We start from the raw sequence: 22,881 nt of genomic DNA on the forward strand, positions 1-22,881 counted from the left end.
CCGAATGGAAATCAAGTTTCACACTAATCACTGAAGCATTGCTGCCCCCTCGGATGCACCTGGTGGCCTCTTCGCTTCATGAACAGCTTTATGTAAATGAAATGGGGAACTCATCTTTCATTCTTACGGATACTTTCTCTTAAGGACAGAGTGCTAGGTAAGGTTAGGGCCAGCATGCCTTGATACTTGAACAAGTATGTGTGTGTGTGTGTGTGTGTGTGTGTGTGTGTGTGTGTGTGTGTGTGTGTGTGTGTGTGTGTGTGTGTGTGTGTGTGTGTGTGTGTGTGTGTGTGTGTGTGTGTGAGTGTGTGTGTGTGTGTGTGTGTGTGTGTGGGTATGTGTGTTGGTGTGCGTATGTGTGTGTGTGTGTGTGTGTGTGTGTGTGTGTGTGTGTGTGTGTGTGTGTGTGTGTGTGTGTTAGTGTCTGTGTGTGTTTGTGCGTACACGTGCATGTGTCTGTGTGTCACATGATGAAACAAACTAAACTAAGGTTGATGGAAACAGAGCAGAAGCGATGGCCAAGTAATTTATTGAAACTTGTTGTCAACGGCATAATTATCTCTGACCTGTTTAGGTATCACAATTTATTTGATTTCATTTGAATGTTTCATTCATCCACTAATTCATCCATCCATGGAGGTGCATCAGTGCAGTGAGCTCTGCCTGAGGCTCCTCTTCCTGTTCCCAGACTTCCTCCTCTTTCTCCTTCTCACTAAGCCTCATATCAAATGTCTGTTAACCTTCAATCATCTATCAGAACAGCTGATTTCTTAGTTGAAGGCAGACACTGGCGTGCAATAACAAGAGGTGATTCTCCACATTCATGACCACATGCGTGTTGCATCAAACATACGCTTTCCCAACCGGACGACTCTGACCTTTGACCTGTTCACTCATCAGATCCATGTGCAGCCAAGGAGAGAGGATTGAGTACAACACATGACATGAAGTTCCATCCTCAGTGGTGTGGTGAAAGCCCCTCCCCTCCTCTGTCTGGGTGTGTTTATAAGCCGGTGGTTCTTGTGCCTCTCCTCCTCTCCTCCTCCTCTCCTCACCCTTAACCCTGTTCACCTCTCAGCTGGACAGCCAGAGACCTTCCCGCTCCACACTGACAACATGCTGGGGACTCTCTGCTCTCTCCTGGCTGCTCTCACATGTAAGGAGGAGGCTGCTTCACTGCAGCTCTGGCCGCATGTCCCATTGATCAGCGTCAGGTCTTCACCTCTCACGGCTCCCTGCTTTCTGCTTTGCTTTCTCCTCCAGGTGTGCGCGCTGTGACTGTGCTGACACAGCAGCCTTCTGCTGTGACGCTGACCAGAGGAGAGTCGGCCTCCATCGACTGTAACCTGGGGAGCGTTACTGATTCTTCTGCTCGCTGGTATAAACAGATACCTGGAGGAGTTCCTCAGTTTGTGCTGCGTTTTCGCCAAACCTGGACCGATGTCAAATATGGTTCTGGATTCTCCTCACCTCATTTCACATCTACTTGTCAGTCCAAATCTGATTGTCGCTTGATCATCAATAATGTGGAGGACGGAGACTCAGCAGTTTATTATTGTCACACATGGGATAGTTCTGCTCAAGAACACGTATCACAGTGATTTACACCATGACAAAAACCTCTTCCCAGAGCACTTCTGCTTTTCTGCTCTCTCAGATGGTGGCACAGTGTGAAGCCTTCATAACCAACCGTTTTATAACATTCTCACATGACTGATTATTTGACGAAAACCTTCCTGGAGACTTGTGTGAACTGTGCTGCTGTGTCGTCATGTGGCATGTGTCTCAAGGATGTTTACAGGTAGGCTAAAGGGGATTGAGCCCAGAACCTTTTGGTAGGGGTCTACCTGCAGTCACTGGGTTACCTAACAAATACATGAAATTGAATCATTCATATGTGATACTGTTTGGGCATGTGGCTGATGGAAATCTCACAGGATTTAGGTTTTGCAACGAGAAAAATAAAAGAAAGAGCTCAGATTTATAAACCCTTTCATTCGTACACTACAGTCATTTGAGCTGCAGTATTTATATGAATGAAGTGCATGTTGGAAGATGGGAGTTTATTGGGATTCAGGAGACAGGTGTGATCAATACTTCCTGACCAAACTCCTCTGGTTAGTCTTGGACTCATTCGTGTATTCTACATTAACCCTTTGGGATGCTGCTCCTTTGGCTGATCAATAATATTACTGAAGAGGCTAAGTCATTGAATTTCTTGTTACTATAATATAATATAGAGGAGGAGGTGTCTCTGTTATTCTTGAATAACCCCACTTCATAAAAGCCTCACTTCTGCTTCAAGTTCTTCATGGTAACGTTATGTTGAAGAGATATTTTTTGTATTTTTTGCTGAAAACTCAATGTAATGATAGTCGGCACTCATTTAACCATTTACCACAATTTGTGTTTATCTATAGATGGAGACAAGTAAACGTTGGACTTCCGTGGATCTTTCACCAAGGAACTGGATGGTGAATCAAAGATGAACAAAATGACCTATCTTGTTTGTATTTACTGGAAATGGCATTTTAATTGACGATGTGGCAAGGACAAATTCTTACTTGGACTTCACTGGATTAAAACGGTTTCTACCTGTTATTCCTGGGAAAGGCATCACATAGAGGGTGGCTCCACTGCCTTCAACAAGTCAGGAGGTTTTTGTACGGCCATGTATACAAACTGAATCACTGTGGTATTCGGCGGAGGCACCAAGGTGATCGTTACTGGTAAGTAGCCTATTTATTCATGTTTACTTATTGACAATTGTAAAGGTTTGTTTTCGTATTTGTATCAAGGTATATCCATTTACACTTTACGAAAACATTTCGGTTTTTTGTCGTTTTCATTTTGCGCGTTCAAGGCTTAGAAACAGTGGTGTAAAATAAGTGTTAACGATTAAATTATTTATTTTGACAATACTAATTATTCTATGCCATAGCCTATTTATTATCTATTAAATTGTAATTTATTTTTTAGGTTAACCATTCTACCATCCAATTTAACCATGTGCAACTTTTAGGTTCACACAACATCAACGCTTCATTGTTATTAACACGATTGTTACCATAATTAGAAATAGGCCTAATACAGCATAATTATCACTTAAAAAATAGGCCTATGTATGTTTTTATGCATTAGCCTACTTCGTGATACAATCTTCCTATTAGTAGCAGATGCAAGTTTACAATCCAGGGTGCCATAGTAGGCTACAACATGTCTAGCCATTAATTGATACCAATTCTTGAAGCGCCGTCAAAATCAAAATCTGAACATTCTCGATCATTTCTCTGATTCATGTTGTCATCATTTTCATGTTCCAGGCTCCAGCCTCCCTCCTCCTGTCCTGACAGTCTACCGTCCTTCCACCAATCCGCTCTCGTCCAGCCATGCCGCTCTGGTCTGTCTGGCACGGCAGATGTCTATCGGCTTCGCAGAGGTGAGCTGGCTGGTCAACGGGAGTCCGGTCACCGAAGGGACTTGGACCAGCACCGCAGTTCAGCACCCCGACAAGACTTTCCAACTCAGCAGCCATCTGTCCCTTCCAGGGTGTGGCAGCGAGGACAGTAGCTACACATGTAAAGTGACCGTGGGTTCAAGCTCCTTTGAGAAAACGATGAGGATGTCTGAATGCAGGAACACTGTAGAATAAGTGTCACGTTAACTTTGATCTCTTTCTTGCTTGCTGCTCGTGCACTAGAAGATTTTGTGATTTTGTGATCTATAGGGCTTTTGTGTGCATTCATGAATAACAACCTTTAACCGTTCTGTACGTTGTGTTGAGAAAAGTTCACCCAATAAAAGTCATTGCATTTGAAAAAATGTTGTCTCCCGCTCTTCAAATTAAAAAGTGTTTGATTGGTCGATTTCTTAACTTGAAGATGCGATTTGTTGCGTTGATGTGGCAATGAACGTGACAGAAGGATCTAAGTTTTGCTTTTCACCCCAAAGGCTGTGAAGGGCTGCCCTCTGCTGGTGTCTGTAAGAATAACTTCAGATATCAACTGTTCATAAAAAAAGATTGAATGTAGAAAATCCTCACATGAGAGTGACATGATATAAACTATATATAATCTCCCTACAAACTACTATATGCCAGAATTCAATCCACCTTCATGGTGGTTGTCTAACCATGAACCAAGACAAACCTGTGTTCTAATTTCCATTCCCATATATCACTTTATTCAATTAATGTTTCGGTCATCTCTAATATTTATTATATTGCACTAAATGTAAGCATGTAAATAATAGTGTCACCCTAGTCAGTGAAGCATATCTGCCCACCTCGTCCATCTAGTTCCCAGGATGCACCTGGTGGCCCCTTCGCTTCTTGAATAGCTTTATGTAAATTATAAGGGGAAGTCTTCTTTCCCTTTTAGGTTAGGGCCTTGATGCTATGAAAGTGTGTGTGTGTGTGTGTGTGTGTGTGTGTGTGTGTGTGTGTGTGTGTGTGTGTGTGTGTGTGTGTGTGTGTGTGTGTGTGTGTGTGTGTGTGTGTGTGTGTGTGTACACGAACATGTGTCCATGTGTCACATGATGAAACAAACTAAACTAAGTTTGATGGAAACAGAACAGAAGCGATGGCCAAGTCATTTATCAAAACTTGTTATGTTGTCAACTGCCTAATTATCTCTGAACCTATGGCAAGCCGATTTGACATAAATTCGTTAGACTGGATATGTGTTGCAGATATCTGTAATTTAGTTTCGCCTAGTCAAAACTGAATGACAGATATTTCCAACTGTCGTTTCGACTAGTCACAACTACATTACAGATATCTTGAATGAAGTTGTTGATATCTACAATGTAAATTCCGGACAGTCAAACTTAGTTAATAAATGGCAGTTCGGCTTGCCATATGAACCTGTTTAGGTATCCCAACTTATTTGATGTCATTTGAATGTTCCATTCATCCACTAATTCATCCATCCATGGAGGTGCATCAGTGCAGTGAGCTCTACCGGAGGCTCCTCTTCCTGTTTCCAGACTCCCTCCTCTTCCTCCTCCTCCTCCTTCTCACTAAGCCTCATATCAAAAGTCTGTTAACCTTCACTCATCTATCAAAACTGCTGATTTCTTAGTTGAAGGCAGACACTGGCATACAATAACAAGAGGTGATTCTCCACATTCATGACCACATGCGTGTTGCATCGAACACACGCAATCCCAACCGGACGACTCTGACCTTTGACCTGTTCACTCATCAGATCCATGTGCAGCCAAGGAGAGAGGATTGAGTACAACACATGACATGAAGTTCCATCCTCAGTAGTGAGGTGACAGCGGACAGCCCCTCCCCTCCTCTGTCTGGGTGTGTTTATAAGCCGGTGGTTCTTGTGCCTCTCCTCCTCTCTTCCTCCTCTCCTCACCCTTAACCCTGCTCACCTCTCAGCTGGACAGCCAGAGACCTTCCCGCTCCACACTGACAACATGCTGGGGACTCTCTGCTCTCTCCTGGCTGCTCTCACATGTAAGGAGGAGGCTGCTTCACTGCAGCTCTGGCCTCATGTCCCATTGATCAGCGTCAGGTCTTCACCTCTCACGGCTCCCTGCTTTCTGCTTTGCTTTCTCCTCCAGGTGTGAGCGCTGTGACTGTGGTGACACAGCAGCCTTCTGTTGTGACGCTGACCAGAGGAGGGACGGCCTCCATCGACTGTAACCTGGGGAGCGTTACTCGTTATAGTGCTTGCTGGTTTAAACAGATACCTGGAGGAGTTCCTCAGTTTGTACTGCGTTTTCACAAAAACCGGGCCGACGTAAAATATGGTTCTGGATTCTCCTCACCCCATTTCACATCTACTTGTACGACCGTTTCTGATTGTCGGTTGATCATCAATAATGTGAAGGAAGGAGACTCCGCAGTTTATCACTGTAACACATGGGATAATTCTACTAAAGAAGAAGTATCACAGTGATTTACACCATGACAAAAACCTCTTCTCAGAGCACTTCTGCTTTTCTGCTCTCTCAGATGGTGGCACAGTGTGAAGCCTTCATGACCAACTGTTTCTATCATTCTCACATGACCGATTATTTGACAAAAACCTCAAATCCATCCTTGTAGGACACTAATGTGAACTGTGCTGCTGTGACATCCACTTAGGGAGAATGAAGGACTAGGCAGGTTTCTCAAGGATGTTTACTGGTAGGCTAAAGGTGATTGAGCGCAAAACCTTTCAGATAGGGTTCTACCTGCTGTCACTGGATTTCCCTAAATACATGAAATATAATCATTCAGGGGTTATTACAGTTATTATGATACTGTTTGGGCAAGTGGCTGATTGACATCATACATGATTTAGGTTTTTTGCGACGAGAAAAATAAAAGAAACAGCTGAGATTTATAAACCCTTTCATTCGTACACTACAGTCATTTGAGCAGTAGTATTCATATGAATGAAGTGCCTGTTGGAAGATGGGAGATTATTGGGATTCAGGAGACAGGTGTGATCAATACTTCCTGACCTCTATTCCTCTGGTTAGTCTTGGACTCATACATGTATTCTACATGAAACCTTTGGGATGCTGCTCCTTTGGCTGATCAATAATATTACTGAAGAGGCTAAGTCATTGAATTTGTTGTTACTGTAACTGGGTGTTACATAGACTAGGAGGTGTCTCTGTTATTCATGAAGAACCCCAATTCATAAAAGCCTTATTTCTGCTTCATGTTCTTCATGCTAACGTTCTGTTGACGAGATCTTTTTGTATTTTTTTGCACACAGCTCATTATAATGATAGTAGGCACTCAGTTAACCATTTACCACAATTTGTGTTTATCTGTAGTTGGAGACAAGTAAACGTTGGACTTCTGTGGATCTTTCACCTACCAAAGGAACTGGATGGTTTGTTCATTCAAAGATGAACAAACTGACCGATCGATCTTTTTTGTATTTACTGGAAATGGCATTTTAATTGACCATGTGGCAAAGACAAATTCTTACTTGGACTTCACTGGATTAAAACGGTTTCTACCTGTTATTCCTGGGAAAGGCATCACATAGAGGGTGGCTCCACTGCCTTCAACAAGTCAGGAGGTTTTTGTACGGCCATGAATACAAACTGAATCACTGTGGTATTCGGCGGAGGCACAAAGGTGATCGTTACTGGTAAGTTTTGATTCATGTTTACTGATTGTCAATTATAAAGGTTTGTTTTCGTGTTTCTTATGAACAGATGTATCAAGGTATCTCCATTTACACCTTTCGAAAACATTTCGGTTTTTTGTCGTTTTCATTTCGCGCGGTCAAGGCTTAGAAACAGTGGTGTAAAATAAGTGTTGACTATCAAATTATTTATTTATACAATAATAATTATTCTAACGGTAGGCCTAGGCATTATTTGCTTTCTATTTTATTTTAATTCGTTTTCAAGGTAACCATTCTACCATCCACGTTATCATGTGCAACTTTTAGGTTCATACAACATCAACGCTTCATTGTTGTTAAAACGATTATTACCATAATCAGAAATAATATTGCATTATTATTCACTTCTAAACAATAGGCCTTTGTAATATGTTTAATATGTTACGTTGATACAATCTTCCTATCGGTAACAGATAGGCCTACAACAACATACAATCGATGGTGCCAAAGTACAAAGTACATATTTTTAGCCATTAATTGATATGTAAATCTTGAAGCGATAGGCCTACCATTTCGTCAAACATCAAAATCTGTACATTCTCGAATAATTTCTTGGATTCATGTTGTCATCATTTTCATGTTCCAGGCTCCAGCCTCCCTCCTCCTGTCCTGACATTCTACCGTCCTTCCACCAATCCGCTCTCGTCCAGCCATGCCGCTCTGGTCTGTCTGGCACGGCAGATGTCTATCGGCTTCGCAGAGGTGAGCTGGCTGGTCAACGGGAGTCCGGTCACCGAAGGGACTTGGACCAGCACAACAGTTCAGCATCCCGACAAGACTTTCCAACTCAGCAGCCATCTGTCCCTTCGAGCTTGTGACTTCAGCGAGGACAGGAGCTACACATGTAAAGTGACCGTGGGTTCAAGCTCCTTTGAGAAAACAATGAGGATGTCTGCATGTCGGAGCACTGTAGAATAGGCCTAAGTGTCACGATAACGTTGACGTCTTTCTTGCTTGCTGCTTGTGCACTATAAGATTTAGTGAGTTTGTGATCTAAAGGCCCTTTGTGTGCATTCATTAATAACTACCTTTAACCTTTCTGTACGTTGTGTTGAGAGAAAAGTTCACTCAATAAAAGTCATTGCATTTGAAAAGAAAATGTTGTCTCCTGCTCTTCAAATGAAAAAGTGTTTGATTAGTCGATTTCTTAAATTGATAATAGATGCGATATGTTGCAGTGATGTGGCAATGAACGAGACAGAGGGAGCAAAGTTTTGCTTTTCACCCCAAAGGCTGAGAAGTGCTGCCACCTGCTGGTGTCTGCAAGAATCACTTCAGTTATCAACTGTTCAGAAAAATAGATTGAATGTAGAAAATCCTCACATGAGAGTGACATGATATGAACTATTTATAATCTTCCTACAAACATACTATATGCCAAAGTTCAATCCACCTTCATTGTGGTCGTCTTACCATGAACCAAGACAAACCTGCGTTATAATTTCCATTCATCACTTGATTCAATTAATGTTTCGGTCATCTCCAATATTTATTATATTCCACTAAAATAAGCATGTAAATAATAGTGTCACCCTAGTCAGTGAAGCATCCCTGCCCACCTCGTCCATCTAGTTCCCAGGATGCACCTGGTGGCCACTTCGCTTCATTAATAGCTTTATGTAAATTATAAGGGGAAGTCTTCTTTCACTTTTAGAAGGGCAGTGCTGGTTAAGGTTAGGGCCTTGATGCTATGAAAGTGTGTGTGTGTGTGTGTGTGTGTGTGTGTGTGTGTGTGTGTGTGTGTGTGTGTGTGTGTGTGTGTGTGTGTGTGTGTGTGTGTGTGTGTGTGTGTGTGTGCGTGTGTGTACATGAACATGCGTCTATGTGTCACATGATGATTCAAACTTGACTAATGTTGATGGAAAAAGTACAGAAGCGATGGCCAAGTCATTTATAGAATCTTGTTACGTTGTCAACTGCCACATGTTTATGAGTCCCAACTTATTTAATGTCCACTTGAGTGTTCCATTCATCCACTAATTCATCCATCCATGGAGGTGCATCAGTGCAGTGAGCTCTACCTGAGGCTCCTCTTCCTGTTTCCAGAGTCCCTCCTCTTCCTCCTTCTTCTCCTTCTCACTAAGCCTCATATCAAATGTCTGTTAACCATCACTCATCTATCAGAACTGCTGATTTCTTAGTTGAAGGCAGACACTGGCGTGCAATAACAAGAGGTGATTCTCCACATTCATGACCACATGCGTATAGCATCGAACAGACGCAATCCCAACCGGACGACTCTGACCTTTGACCTGTTCACTCATCAGATCCATGTGCAGCCAAGGAGAGAGGATTGAGTACAACACATGAAATGAAGTTCCATCCTCAGTAGTGAGGTGAAAGCCCCTCCCCTCCTCTGTCTGGGTGTGTTTATAAGCCGGTGGTTCTTGTGCCTCTCCTCCTCTCCTCACCCTTAACCCTGCTCACCTCTCAGCTGGACAGCCAGAGACCTTCCCGCTCCACACTGACAACATGCTGGGGACTCTCTGCTCTCTCCTGGCTGCTCTCACATGTAAGGAGGAGGCTGCTTCACTGCAGCTCTGGCCTCATGTCCCATTGATCAGCGTCAGGTCTTCACCTCTCACGGCTCCCTGCTTTCTGCTTTGCTTTCTCCTCCAGGTGTGAGCGCTGTGACTGTGGTGACACAGCAGCCTTCTGTTGTGACGCTGACCAGAGGAGAGACGGCCTCCATCGACTGTAACCTGGGGAGTGTTAGTGATATGATGGCTTTCTGGTATAAACAGATACCTGGAGGACTTCCTCAGTTTGTACTTTTTTTTCACCATTACTTTACTGATGTAACATATGGTTCTGGATTCTCCTCACCCCATTTCACATCTACTTGTAATTCCGTGTCTGATTGTCGCTTGATCATCAATAATGTGGAGGAAGGAGACTCAGCCGTTTATCACTGTTTCACAATGGATACAACTGTTAACGCAACCGTATCACAGTGATTTACACCATGACAAAAACCTCTTCTCAGAGCACTTCTGCTTTTCTGCTCTGTCAGATGGTGGCACAGTGTGAAGCCTTCATGATCAACAGTTTCTAACATTCTCACATGACAGATTATCGGATGAAAACCTAAAATCCTTCCTTGATGGACACTAATGTGAACTGTGCTGCTGTGACGTCCACTAATGTAAAGCACCTCACAGTGAACACAGAGACGGGTCATTAGGGAGAATGAATGACTAGGAATGTATCTCAAGGATGTTTACAGGTAGGCTAAAGGGGATTGAGCCCAGACCCTTTTGGGTAGGGAACTGCAGTCACTGGATTACCCTACATCTAAATACATGAAATGTAATCATTCAGGGGTTAGAACAATTATATATGATACTGTTTGGGCAAGTGGATGATTGACATCACACATGATTTAGGTTTTGCAACGAGAAAAAGATAAGAAAGAGCTGAGAATTATTAACCCTTTCATTCGTACACTATAGTCATTTGAGCTGTAGTATTTATCTGAATGAAATTCATGTTGGAAGATGGGAGTTTATTGGGATTCAGGTGTGATCAATACATCCTGACCTACTCCTCTGGTTAGTCTTGGCCTCATACATGTATTCTACATGAACCCTTTGGGATGCTGCTCCTTTGGCTGATCAATAATATTACCGAAGAAGCTAAATCCTTGAATTTGTTGTTGCTATAACTGGATATAATATAGAGGAGGAGGGGTCTGTTATTCTTGAATAACCCCACTTCATAAAAGCCTAATTTCTGCTTCATGGCAATGTTATGTTGAAGAGATCTTTTTTGAATATTTTGCACAAAAATCAATATAATGACAGTAGGCACTCATTTAACCATTTACCAAAATTTGTGTTTATCTATAGTTAGAGACAAGTAAACGTTGGACTTCTGTGGATCTTTCACCTACCAAAGGAACTGGATGGTGATTCAAAGATGAACTAAAGGACCTATCTATGTTTTTTCTATTTACTGGAAATGGCATTTTAATTGACGATGTGGCAAGGACAAATTCTTACTTGGACTTCACTGGATTAAAACGGTTTCTACCTGTTATTCCTGGGAAAGGCATCACAAAGAGGTCTGGCTCCACTGCCTTCAACAAGTCAGGAGGTTTTTGTACGGCCATGAATACAAACTGAATCACTGTGGTATTCGGCGGAGGCACCAAGGTGATCGTAACTGGTAAGTATTGATTCATGTTTACTTATTGACAATTGTAATGGTTTGTTTTCGTATTTGTATCAAGGTATATCCATTTACACTTTTCGAAAACATTTCGGTTTTTTGACGTTTTCATTTTGCGCGTTCAAGGCTTAGAAACAGTGGTGTAAAATAAGTGTTAACGATTAAATTATTTATTTTTACAATAATAATTATTCTATGCCATAGCCTATTTATTATCTATTAAATTTTAATTTATTTTTTAGGTTAACAATTCTACCATCCAATTTAACCATGTGCAACCTTTAGGTTCACACAACATCAACGCTTCATTGTTATTAAGACGATTGTTACCATAATTAGAAATAATACAGCATAATTATCACTTAAAAAATAGGCCTATGTATGTTTTTATGCATTACTTCGTGATACAATCTTCCTATTAGTAGCAGATGCAAGTTTACAATCCAGGGTGCCATAGTAGGCTACAACATTTCTAGCCATTAATTGATACCAATTCTTGAAGCGCCGTCAAAATCAAAATCTGAACTTTCTCGATCATTTCTCTGATTTATGTTGTCATCATTTTCATGTTCCAGGCTCCAGCCTCCCTCCTCCTGTCCTGACAGTCTACCGTCCTTCCACCAATCCGCTCTCGTCCAGCCATGCCGCTCTGGTCTGTCTGGCACGGCAGATGTCTATCGGCTTCGCAGAGGTGAACTGGCTGATCAACGGGAGTCCGGTCACCGAAGGGACTTGGACCAGCACCGCAGTTCAGCACCCCGACAAGACTTTCCAACTCAGCAGCTATCTGTCCCTTCCAGGGTGTGACAGCGAGGACAGGAGCTACACATGTAAAGTGACCGTGGGTTCAAGCTCCTTTGAGAAAACGATGAGGATGTCTGAATGCAGGAACACTGACGAATAAGTGTCACGTTAACTTTGATCTCTTTCTTGCTTGCTGCTTGTGCACTAGAAGATTTGGTGATTTTGTGATCTATAGGGCTTTTGTGTGCATTCATGAATAACAACCTTTAACCGTTCTGTACGTTGTGTTGAGAAAAGTTCACTCAATAAAAGTCATTGCATTTGAAAAAATGTTGTCTCCCGCTCTTCAAATGAAAAAGTGTTTGCTTAGTCGATTTCTTAACTTGATAAAAGATGCGATTTGTTGCGTTGATGTCGCAATGAACGTGACAGTGGGATCTAAGTTTTGCTTTTCAACCCAAAGGCTGTGAAGGGCTGCCATCTACTGGTGTCTGTAAGAATAACTTGAGATATCAACTGTTCATAAAAAAAATATTGAATGCAGAAAATCCTCACATGAGAGTGACATGATATAAACTATATATAATCTCCATACAAACATACTATATGCCAGAATTCAATCCACCTTCATGGTGGTTGTCTAACCATGAACCAAGACAAACCTGCGTTCTAATTTCCATTCCCATATATCACTTTATTCAATTAATGTTTCGGTCATCTCTAATATTTATTATATTGCACTAAATATAAGCATGTAAATAATAGTGTCACCCTAGTCAGTGAAGCATGCCTGTCCACCTCGTCCATCTAGTTCCCAGGATGCACCTGGTGGCCTCTTGACTTCATGAATAGCTTTATGTAAATTATAAGGGGAAGTCTTCTTTCCCTTTAAGAAGGGCAGTGCTGGTTAAGGAGTTAAGGTTAGGGCCTTGATGCTACACTGTAAAACCTGACAAGTTAGTTCAACTTAAACTATTTGAGGAAACCGATTGCCTTGAACTATTTAAGTTTACTAACTCAAATAAATTAAGTACCAGCAATTATTTTATGTAAGTAAAGATAACTCTTATATCTAGAGTTATTGTGACATGTGTATTATGAGTTAGCATTACTAATTCCATTTACTGAAGTGAAATGTAAAGAATTAGCTTTTTACACTTAAATGCAGCAATTCATTCAACGTATATAACATGTGTGCATGTAACTTTTTACATTCTAGTTGCGACAACTTAAAATTACATTTCGTCTACTCAATTCATTTAAGGAAACCGATTGCCTTAAACCGATCAAGTTAAATGAACACAATGGATTCACCAATCTCTGATCCAACTCAAATTACTGTAGCGAGCAGCGCGGGAAGGACGAGACGGGAGCCCAGGTTTAAATGGCGGCACAACTCTCGTGCCTTAGTACACCGCACGACAACTAGAGCTGCCTACATTCATACACACGTACACAACAGAAAACACGGCACAACTGACCAACACACACAACACTCTCACTAATGGTCCCGATCACGCTACACATCACTATTAACACACAAACAATAAAGAACCCAAACCCGTTAACCCCACTTAACCTAATAACACAACAAGTTATACAAAGACAATAAAACCACTTTTCCCCAAACATTATGAATACCCAGACTTCCCGGGGGTAGGAGTCGCCAAGTATCACTAATTAGAAAAAAAATCACAAAGCTTCAGTCCCTCTGAACATTGACCGAAAGGTTGTGATTTTTTGAATTTTTAAGAACTACTTATCAGGAACAATAAAAAAACAAAAAAGATCTTGATAATTTACTCCAGCTCATTTCTCAATGCCTGCAACTTTGGTTTGAGCCGCTTTCTACGACGTCTTTCTGTTGGTGTCGGGTCAGCCATCTCTTCTTCGTTCGTTACCAGACTCCGGTTGCATTGTGGGATAGCGTAGTGAACTCCGTGGTTTACTTTGGCGGTAGCACGCATTCGGAAACGTCTTGCGTACTACACAATGCGTACTGAGCATTCCGACGCGTTATATTTTTTGGCGTACTGCAAAATGCATACTATATAGTAGTCAAGTATGAGTATTCGGATTCAGCCGTTTTTGATAAATGGGTTTCCCGAATATAAAGAGCTAGCGCCTGTTAAAAGACACACAAGCTGTTTGAGACACAATCAAAAAAAGTTGAACGAAAATGTGTGTCATAAGCTTATTTATTTATGCCAATATTCTGTGATTAACTTTAAATCTTTACACTGTGATCATTGAAATTATGTCACAGTAATTATTTGTTTTAATTGGGCATTGCATAATCATCAGAAATGATTATAAATAATAGAGATAGCAATAAAAACTAATTGCACAAAGTGTAGCTTATATAGTCTAATGAAAATGATATAGCTACACTTAAGTTAAATAAGTCAATGGAACACATTGGAATACATAAGTTAGACTTAAAATGTTCCATATTTGAGCAGCACTCAAAACAAAAGAGTTATTACATCAATTATTGATTCTTAAGTTCTGTTCATTCAGGTGAATGAGTAACCCCAACGATTTTTGAGATTTAAGTTACGTCTACTTAGTTATTTTAGTAAGATGTACTGTTAGGTTTTACAGTGTATGAAAGTGTGTGTGTGTGTGTGTGTACACGAACAGGTGTCCATGTGTCACATGATGAAACAAACTAAACTAAGTTTGGAAACAGAACAGAAGCGATGGCCAAGTCATTTATCAAAACTTGTTATGTTGTCAACTGCCTAATTATCTCTGAACCTATGACAAGCCGATTTGACATAAATTCGCTAGGCTGGATATGTGTTGCAGATATCTGCAATTAAGTTTCGCCTTGTCAAAACTGAATGACAGATATCTCTAACTGTCGTTTTGACTAGTCACAACTACATTACAGATATCTTGAATGAAGTTGTTGATATCTACAATGTAAATTCCGGATAGTCAAACTTAGTTAATAAATGACAATTCGGCTTGCCATATGAACCTGTTTAGGTATCCCAACTGACTGATGTCATTGGAATGTTTCATTCATCCACTAATTCATCCATCCATGGAGGTGCATCAGTGCAGTCAGCTCTACCTGAGGCTCCTCTTCCTGTTTCCAGACTCCCTCCTCTTCCTCCTCCTTCTCCTTCTCACTAAGCCTCATATCAAATGTATGTTAACCTTCACTCATCTATGAGAACTGCTGATTTCTTAGTTGAAGGCAGTCACTGGCGTACAATAACAAGAGGTGATTCTCCACATTGATGACCACATGAATGCGGCATCGAACATACGCAATCGCAACCGGACGTCTCTGACCTTTGACCTGTTCACTCATCAGATCCATGTGCAGCCAAGGAGAGAGGATTGAGTCCAACACATGACATGAAGTTCCATCCTCAGTAGTGAGGTGAAAGCCCCTCCCCTCCTCTGTCTGGGTGTGTATATAAGCCGGTGGTTCTCGTGCCTCTCCTCCTCTCCTCCTCCTCTCCTCACCCTTAACCCTGCTCACCTCTCAGCTGGACAGCCAGAGACCTTCCCGCTCCACACTGACAACATGCTGGGGACTCTCTGCTCTCTCCTGGTTGCTCTCACATGTAAGGAGGAGGCTGCTTCACTGCAGCTCTGGCCTCATGTCCCATTGATCAGCGTCAGGTCTTCACCTCTCACGGCTCCCTGCTTTCTGCTTTGCTTTCTCCTCCAGGTGTGAGCGCTGTGACTGTGGTGACACAGCAGCCTTCTGTTGTGACGCTGACCAGAGGAGAGACGGCAACCATCGACTGTAACCAGGGGAGTGTTACTGGTTCTGCTGTTCGCTGGTATAAACAGATACCTGGAGGAGTTCCTCAGTATATGCTGCGTTTTCACCATACCTGGACCGATGTCAAATATGGTTCTGGATTCTCCTCACCTCATTTCACATCTACTTGTAAGACCGTGTCTGATTGTCGCTTGATCATCAATAATGTGGAGGAAGGAGACTCTGCCGTTTATCACTGTACCACATGGGATGATTCTGCTAAAGAACGGGTATCACAGTGATTTACACCATGACAAAAACCTCTTCCCAGAGCACTTCTGCTTTTCTGCTCTCTCAGATGGTGGCACAGTGTGAAGCCTTCATGACCAACTGTTTCTATCATTCTCACATGACCGATTATTTGACAAAAACCTCAAATCCATCCTTGTAGGACACTAATGTGAACTGTGCTGCTGTGACATCCACTTAGGGAGAATGAAGGACTAGGCAGGTTTCTCAAGGTTTACTGGTAGGCTAAAGGTGATTGAGCGCAAAACCTTTCAGATAGGGTTCTACCTGCAGTCACTGGATTTCCCTAAATACATGAAATATAATCATTCAGGGGTTATTACAGTTATTATGATACTGTTTGGGCAAGTGGCTGATTGACATCATACATGATTTAGGTTTTTTGCGACGAGAAAAATAAAAGAAACAGCTGAGATTTATAAACCCTTTCATTCGTACACTACAGTCATTTGAGCAGTAGTATTCATATGAATGAAGTGCATGTTGGAAGATGGGAGATTATTGGGATTCAGGAGACAGGTGTGATCAATACTTCCTGACCTCTATTCCTCTGGTTAGTCTTGGACTCATACATGTATTCTACATGAACCCTTTGGGATGCTGCTCCTTTGGCTGATCAATAATATTACTGAAGAGGCTAAGTCATTGAATTTGTTGTCACTGTAACTGGGTGTTACATAGACTAGGAGGTGTCTCTGTTATTCATGAAGAACCCCAATTCATAAAAGCCTTATTTCTGCTTCATGTTCTTCATGCTAACGTTCTGTTGACGAGATCTTTTTGTATTTTTTTGCACACAGCTCATTATAATGATAGTAGGCACTCAGTTAACCATTTACCACAATTTGTGTTTATCTGTAGTTGGAGACAAGTAAACGTTGGACTTCTGTGGATCTTTCACCTACCAAAGGAACTGGATGGTTTGTTCATTCAAAGATGAACAAACTGACCGATCGATCTTTTTTGTATTTACTGGAAATGGCATTTTAATTGACCATGTGGCAATGACAAATTCTTACTTGGACTTCACTGGATTAAAACGGTTTCTACCTGTTATTCCTGGGAAAGGCATCACATAGAGGGTGGCTCCACTGCCTTCAACAAGTCAGGAGGTTTTTGTACGGCCATGAATACAAACTGAATCACTGTGGTATTCGGCGGAGGCACAAAGGTGATCGTTACTGGTAAGTTTTGATTCATGTTTACTGATTGACAATTATAAAGGTTTGTTTTCGTGTTTCTTATGAACAGATGTATCAAGGTATCTCCATTTACACCTTTCGAAAACATTTCGGTTTTTTGTCGTTTTCATTTCGCGCGTTCAAGGCTTAGAAACAGTGGTGTAAAATAAGTGTTGACTATCAAATTATTTATTTATACAATAATAATTATTCTAACGGTAGGCCTAGGCATTATTTGCTTTCTATTTTATTTTAATTCATTTTCAAGGTAACCATTCTACCATCCACGTTATCATGTGCAACTTTTAGGTTCATACAACATCAACGCTTCATTGTTGTTAAAACGATTATTACCATAATCAGAAATAATATTGCATTATTATTCACTTCTAAACAATAGGCTTTTGTAATATGTTTAATATGTTACGTTGATACAATCTTCCTGTCGGTAACAGATAGGCCTACAACAACATACAATCGATGGTGCCAAAGTACAAAGTACATATTTTTAGCCATTAATTGATATGTAAATCTTGAAGCGATAGGCCTACCATTTCGTCAAACATCAAAATCTGTACATTCTCGAATAATTTCTTGGATTCATGTCGTCATAATTTTCATGTTCCAGGCTCCAGCCTCCCTCCTCCTGTCCTGACATTCTACCGTCCTTCCACCAATCCGCTCTCGTCCAGCCATGCCGCTCTGGTCTGTCTGGCCAACGCAGTCTCACTCCGAGAACGTCAAATACCGACTGTTGGCAAAGGCCCTTTAGCGTCGGTGACTGACGGGAAAGGTACCCTTTTTATTCGGTCGGTGACGGTAAAGGTACCCTTCGGCGTCTTCTGCATACGGAATGGGGGGTGCCTCACTACGTCTCTAATAGACGATGTGAGCATCTTTCCTATTGGATAGTTTTTTAGGATATTCTTCTGTGAAAATGGCGGACATACTTTTTATCCTGGGTGGAAAATATGATATTTTAGAATAGTTACACCATTAAAAGTGTTTATGTAAACATTTTTAGCGAGAAATGTGCATTTTACTTTCATAATCGTCGTTCGGCGAATGTGAAGGATGTTTGGTTTGATAGATATGACGAAGAATATTTCATCGAGCGATAATGGCCGGCGTACAGGCATCCCGGGCTCACGAAAATAGGTGACACTGTCACGTTATTTAATCTATTGAAACGTGATCAGGTACACGTATTTTCTAAATGTTCGTGTCAAAAAGCAAAATTTTCAAACTCATGCATATCAATTGGAAGTATTTGTCGTGATTTGTCACTAAGCACGACTTCCATCTAAGGTTCTGTCCGGGAGCTTTCTCCCTATTGTCCCTTAAGGAGCTCCGTACAGAACATTTATTGTTAAAAATTGTCTGTGATAACTAAGAATACAAAACCCAGCATTAACTACTGTGGAGGGCGGATACGTCCATTTCACGTGCATATGATACGAAAAACCCAGCATTAACTGAATGGGAGATGCAATATTTTAGGACAGATTCACCATTTAACGTGTTTCTAATGACATTTCTAGCGAGAAATGTACTTTTCCCTTGAATAATCCTCAGTCAGTGAATGTGTATGATCTTTATTAATCTTTATTATCTGAATGGGAAATGCAGCTCACGTGTTTCCTGCTTTTGTGTTATTAAACCGTTACTTTATGTAACTTTTAATGATATCATCTTGTTAGAAACACGTACGTTTTCGTGAACACTGGATTACGTCGCATTTCAACATAAAATAGCGTGTTATACACACACACACACACACACACACACACACACACACACACACACACACACACACACACACACACACACACACACACACACACACACACACACACACACACACACACTGCATTTCGCTGCCAAATAAATAAATACTAAGGCAGAATAAAGAATAAATTAATTCATTATCATTCAACTTCAACATGCGTTATTACAGTATAGTGGTGGAGGGATGACGTGTGTTGGCCAACCCGGAAGTGAGCGTCGCCCTGGGTTCCCTTGACAAAAAGCCAACGGGTTTTTCCATTTGATTTTGGATTATTGCAGAAAAATTAGCATCTTTGAAGCACCTCCTCAAAAACTGAAAATAAATAAAAATAACTGTGCTCCAAAGAAAGAAATGTAAACCAATGCATTCCGAATGGGAGTGTTTCTCCGATTTTTCCATGCTACACAGAACGAAATGTAAACCCATGCAAATAAAGACTTCATGGTCATAATCATTTAAATATCATTAATCTCCTGAGGGTGGTATTCTATTTTTTTCAACGGGGCTGAATCCAGTCACTTGACCGTCATGGTTGCTATGGTGGTTGCTATCCACCAGCCCCTCTAATCCTTACATGGCTCTAAAAACCACGCGGCAAATGAGCTGCCGTGATTTGTGTTGTTTTTGTCGTAAACTAGTGTCCGATGGTTAAAAAATAGACGGATATTCCAAGGTATCCTTAAAAGGCAGCTTGGATGTTTTTATTTTCTGCAGTTTAGACTTCTTCTATAACCTATTTTTGAAAGCAAAACACCAAGCTCATTGATTTAACGAGGCAGGGTTATTTGTTTTATTTATTAAATAAATATTTATGAGAGGTCATTCCTTCTCCTGAGTTTTCTTCCTATTTATGTCTAGTGTACAACCCTACTGTCCACAAGCATCACCCCCCCCTCCCCATATGGATTTGGAGAATTGTTGCCACATCCCAGTGGTGGAGGTATAATATATATGAAAGAGGGCATTCAATTATACTACAATGATCAATTAGGAGGCCGAAGCCCTAAAGGAAGTGATGCAATAGGTGACTGGGTCGACGACATTTAAGTAAGCTTTACTTTGAGGTCTCTTATATATCAAAGGGGGTCTCAAAGGACGCATACGCTTCAACCTGTGGCTCCGGTCCTACAGGAAATGACTCAGCAAGTGCTCCATCTCGTTGCACCTGCACCCAGCGGCTCGCTTGCAAGATTTTGGCCTGAAGTTATTCCCAGACCTACACCGTAGCCATCCAACCTGCATATCTGAGAATCAGGCCTCTCTTTAATAATGACAAAATGTATGAGAGAAATACACATTAACTTTTGACTCATAAGCGGCGTGGTGCCGGCTCCTTTTGACCTTTTGACCCCAGACTTCTGGGGGAATAGCTGAATCAATTCATTAGTCAATCAAAAGCATGTAAATATCTTCCCGGTGACGTAAGAGGGAGAACAAGGTGTCCTTCAACATCTACGCTTCCAGGCGATTGCAACGGTGCCACACATGAGCATATTCGAACATGTTTAATGGTAGTAATTAGCTGTCGAAATTGGAGGCCTTAATCAATAATGAGCAGCTATTGATTTGCTTCCCGATAGAAATTTGTGACAAATGACATGTTATTTAGCCTCTACACGTTGAGTTGAGTCCAATGACACCAAGCATGACACTCTAGAAAATGGTAACATGTATTTTACATGGTACACCTAGGTCTAGGACATGATCTCGGTGTAGCAAGAGGGCGAGCTTGATCTCATTGGACTCAGCTTAACGTGTAGATGCTAAATAACATGTAATTTGTCAAAAATCTCCATCGGGAAGCAAATCTATAGCTGGTCATTATTGATAAAGGCCTCCAAAATCGACAGCTAATTACTACCCCGAAACATATTCAAATATGATCATGTGTGGCACTGTTGCAATCGCCTCGAAACGTAGATGTCAAAGGACACCTTGTTTGCCCCGTTACGTAACCGGGAAGATATTTTCATACTTCTAATGAATTGATTCATATTTTAAGGTTCTCGGAGTGATACTTTAAGCGGCTGCAGCAGAAGTGTTGAGACGAAAGATGATATCAAGACATTTATAGAATATTCACATTCACATTATGATTCTTCGTCATAACATCCGACCAAACATCCTTTACAGTCACCAAGCGAGGATTATGAAAGTCCAGGCCCCCCCTTCCGGCACTCAAGGTCCGACTGGGCCAAGTTTAGGGCAGGAAGGGCCCCCCATTCCGGCCTTCGGGGTCCGACCGGGCCAAGTTTCGGTGCGGGGGTCCCAGTTAGGCCTTAGAATAAGGTATTCAAATTTCAGGGCGGTAGGACCTTCCTATCTCAAAAACTGTTTTTCCACCACATTCTGAACCATTAGGTCTTGCAGGTAACACTTCTGAGGGGCTTTGTCCAAATGACAGTCCATTTGGGAAAACTTTTTTTCTCTAAGGGCTAGAACTCCAAATCTCGGATATGTCGTTCTCGGGGCCCCGGGAAATGTGTGTAAACATTTTAGCATCCCTAGCTATCTCGAAAAGGCCGGAAAAGGGGCGTGACCTCCCACAGTACGGTAAATGTACATAAGACAGAGGTTAGTTTCTAGTCCCCATTTTTTGTGGGATGGAGGTGTACATTTGTGGCTTAAGGTGTGTAGTCACAGCTGGCCTGTGGCCACGTTTTTGAAGTCTGGGGTCAAAAGGTCAAAAGGAGCCGGCACCACGCCACTTATGAGATAACAAAAAGTGAATGTGTATTTCTCTAATAGCTTTTTGTCATTATTAAAGAGAAGCCTGATTCTAAGATATGCGTGTTGGATGGCTAGGGTGTAGGTCTGGGAAGAACTTCAGGCCAAAATCTTGCAAGTGAGCCGCTGGGTGCAGGTGCAACGAGATGGAGCACTTGCTGAGTCATTTCCTGTAGGGCTGGAGCCACAGGTTGAAGCGTATGCGTCCTTTGAGACCCCCTTTGATATATATGAGACCTCAAAGTAAAGCATACTTAAATGTTGTCGACCCAGTCACCTATTGCATCACTTCCTTTAGGGCTTCGGCCTAAAGGACAAAGCCCCTCAGATGTGTTACCTGCAAGACCTAATGGTTCAGAATGTGGTGGAAAAACAGTTTTTGAGATAGGAAGGTCCTACCGCCCTGAAATTTGAATACCTTATTCTAAGGCCTAACTGGGACCCCCGCACCGAAACTTGGCCCGGTCGGACCCCGAGGGCCGGAATGGGGGGCCCTTCCTGCCCTAAACTTGGCCCAGTCGGACCTTGAGTGCCGGAAGGGGGGGCCTGGACTTTCATAATCCTCGCTTGGTGACTGTAAAGGATGTTTGGTCGGATGTTATGACGAAGAATCATAATGTGAATGTGAATATTCTATAAATGTCTTGATATCATCTTTCGTCTCAACACTTCTGCTGCAGCCGCTTAAAGTCTCACTCCGAGAACCTTAAAATATGAATCAATTCATTAGAAGTATGAAAATATCTTCCCGGTTACGTAACGGAGCAAACAAGGTGTCCTTTGACATCTACGTTTCGAGGCGATTGCAACAGTGCCACACATGATCATATTTGAATATGTTTCGGGGTAGTAATTAGCTGTCGATTTTGGAGGCCTTTATCAATAATGACCAGCTATAGATTTGCTTCCCGATGGAGATTTTTGACAAATTAAATGTTATTTAGCATCTACACGTTAAGCTGAGTCCAATGAGATCAAGCTCGCCCTCTTGCTACACCGAGATCATGTCCTAGACCTAGGTGTACCATGTAAAATACATGTTACCATTTTCTAGAGTGTCATGCTTGGTGTCATTGGACTCAACTC

At 41.7% G+C, this 22,881-nt stretch overlaps 2 protein-coding genes and 1 long non-coding RNA gene across 9 annotated transcripts; all 3 read left to right on the plus strand.

Annotated features, from left to right (window-relative positions):
* The first annotated feature begins 997 nt into the window (after positions 1-997).
* Positions 998-8,247, plus strand: LOC115559330 (immunoglobulin lambda-1 light chain). 4 transcript variants are annotated; one of them, XM_030378174.1, is made up of 4 exons: positions 998-1,156; positions 1,264-1,589; positions 2,696-2,729; positions 7,735-8,247. In XM_030378174.1, exons 1-4 carry the CDS (start codon positions 1,117-1,119, stop codon positions 8,064-8,066), a joined length of 732 nt encoding a protein of 243 aa, XP_030234034.1. In that variant the 5' UTR covers positions 998-1,116; the 3' UTR covers positions 8,067-8,247. The 4 variants fall into 4 exon arrangements, 2 of the variants coding, with proteins under 2 accessions (XP_030234034.1, XP_030234035.1); XM_030378175.1 differs by lacking the exon at positions 7,735-8,247 and adding an exon at positions 3,324-3,822; XR_003979506.1 differs by lacking the exons at positions 998-1,156; positions 1,264-1,589; positions 7,735-8,247 and adding exons at positions 1,596-1,801; positions 3,324-3,492 and having other exon boundaries at positions 2,421-2,729.
* Positions 8,248-9,504: 1,257 nt separating this feature from the next.
* LOC115559366 (immunoglobulin lambda-1 light chain-like) lies at positions 9,505-12,392 on the plus strand. Of its 2 annotated transcripts, none has more exons than XM_030378177.1 (4): positions 9,505-9,660; positions 9,768-10,093; positions 11,282-11,315; positions 11,894-12,392. In XM_030378177.1, exons 1-4 carry the CDS (start codon positions 9,621-9,623, stop codon positions 12,220-12,222), a joined length of 729 nt encoding a protein of 242 aa, XP_030234037.1. In that variant the 5' UTR covers positions 9,505-9,620; the 3' UTR covers positions 12,223-12,392. The 2 variants fall into 2 exon arrangements, with proteins under 2 accessions (XP_030234037.1, XP_030234038.1); XM_030378178.1 differs by having other exon boundaries at positions 9,768-9,882; positions 11,199-11,315.
* Positions 12,393-15,496: 3,104 nt separating this feature from the next.
* Positions 15,497-17,994, plus strand: LOC115559470 (uncharacterized). 3 transcript variants are annotated; one of them, XR_003979585.1, is made up of 4 exons: positions 15,497-15,646; positions 15,754-15,898; positions 16,960-17,282; positions 17,908-17,994. It is a non-coding gene; the product is annotated as an uncharacterized LOC115559470 (long non-coding RNA). The 3 variants fall into 3 exon arrangements; XR_003979587.1 differs by having other exon boundaries at positions 15,498-15,646; positions 15,754-15,868; XR_003979588.1 differs by lacking the exon at positions 15,497-15,646 and having other exon boundaries at positions 15,884-15,978.
* The last annotated feature ends 4,887 nt before the right edge of the window (positions 17,995-22,881 follow it).

The sequence above is a fragment of the Gadus morhua genome, chromosome 2 (assembly GCF_902167405.1).
Source record: "Gadus morhua chromosome 2, gadMor3.0, whole genome shotgun sequence".
Lineage (NCBI taxonomy): Eukaryota > Metazoa > Chordata > Actinopteri > Gadiformes > Gadidae > Gadus > Gadus morhua.

Bases quoted from the DNA above. Each gene is read 5' to 3' on its own strand.
- LOC115559366 (XM_030378177.1), top strand. From the start codon at position 9,621: ATGCTGGGGACTCTCTGCTCTCTCCTGGCTGCTCTCACAT. The intron at 9,661-9,767 runs GTAAGGAGGAGG...TTTCTCCTCCAG, and splicing joins TCTCCTGGCTGCTCTCACAT to GTGTGAGCGCTGTGACTGTG. The intron at 10,094-11,281 runs GTATCACAGTGA...TGAATCACTGTG, and splicing joins ATACAACTGTTAACGCAACC to GTATTCGGCGGAGGCACCAA.
- LOC115559330 (XM_030378174.1), top strand. From the start codon at position 1,117: ATGCTGGGGACTCTCTGCTCTCTCCTGGCTGCTCTCACAT. The intron at 1,157-1,263 runs GTAAGGAGGAGG...TTTCTCCTCCAG, and splicing joins TCTCCTGGCTGCTCTCACAT to GTGTGCGCGCTGTGACTGTG. The intron at 2,730-7,734 runs GTAAGTAGCCTA...TTCATGTTCCAG, and splicing joins CACCAAGGTGATCGTTACTG to GCTCCAGCCTCCCTCCTCCT.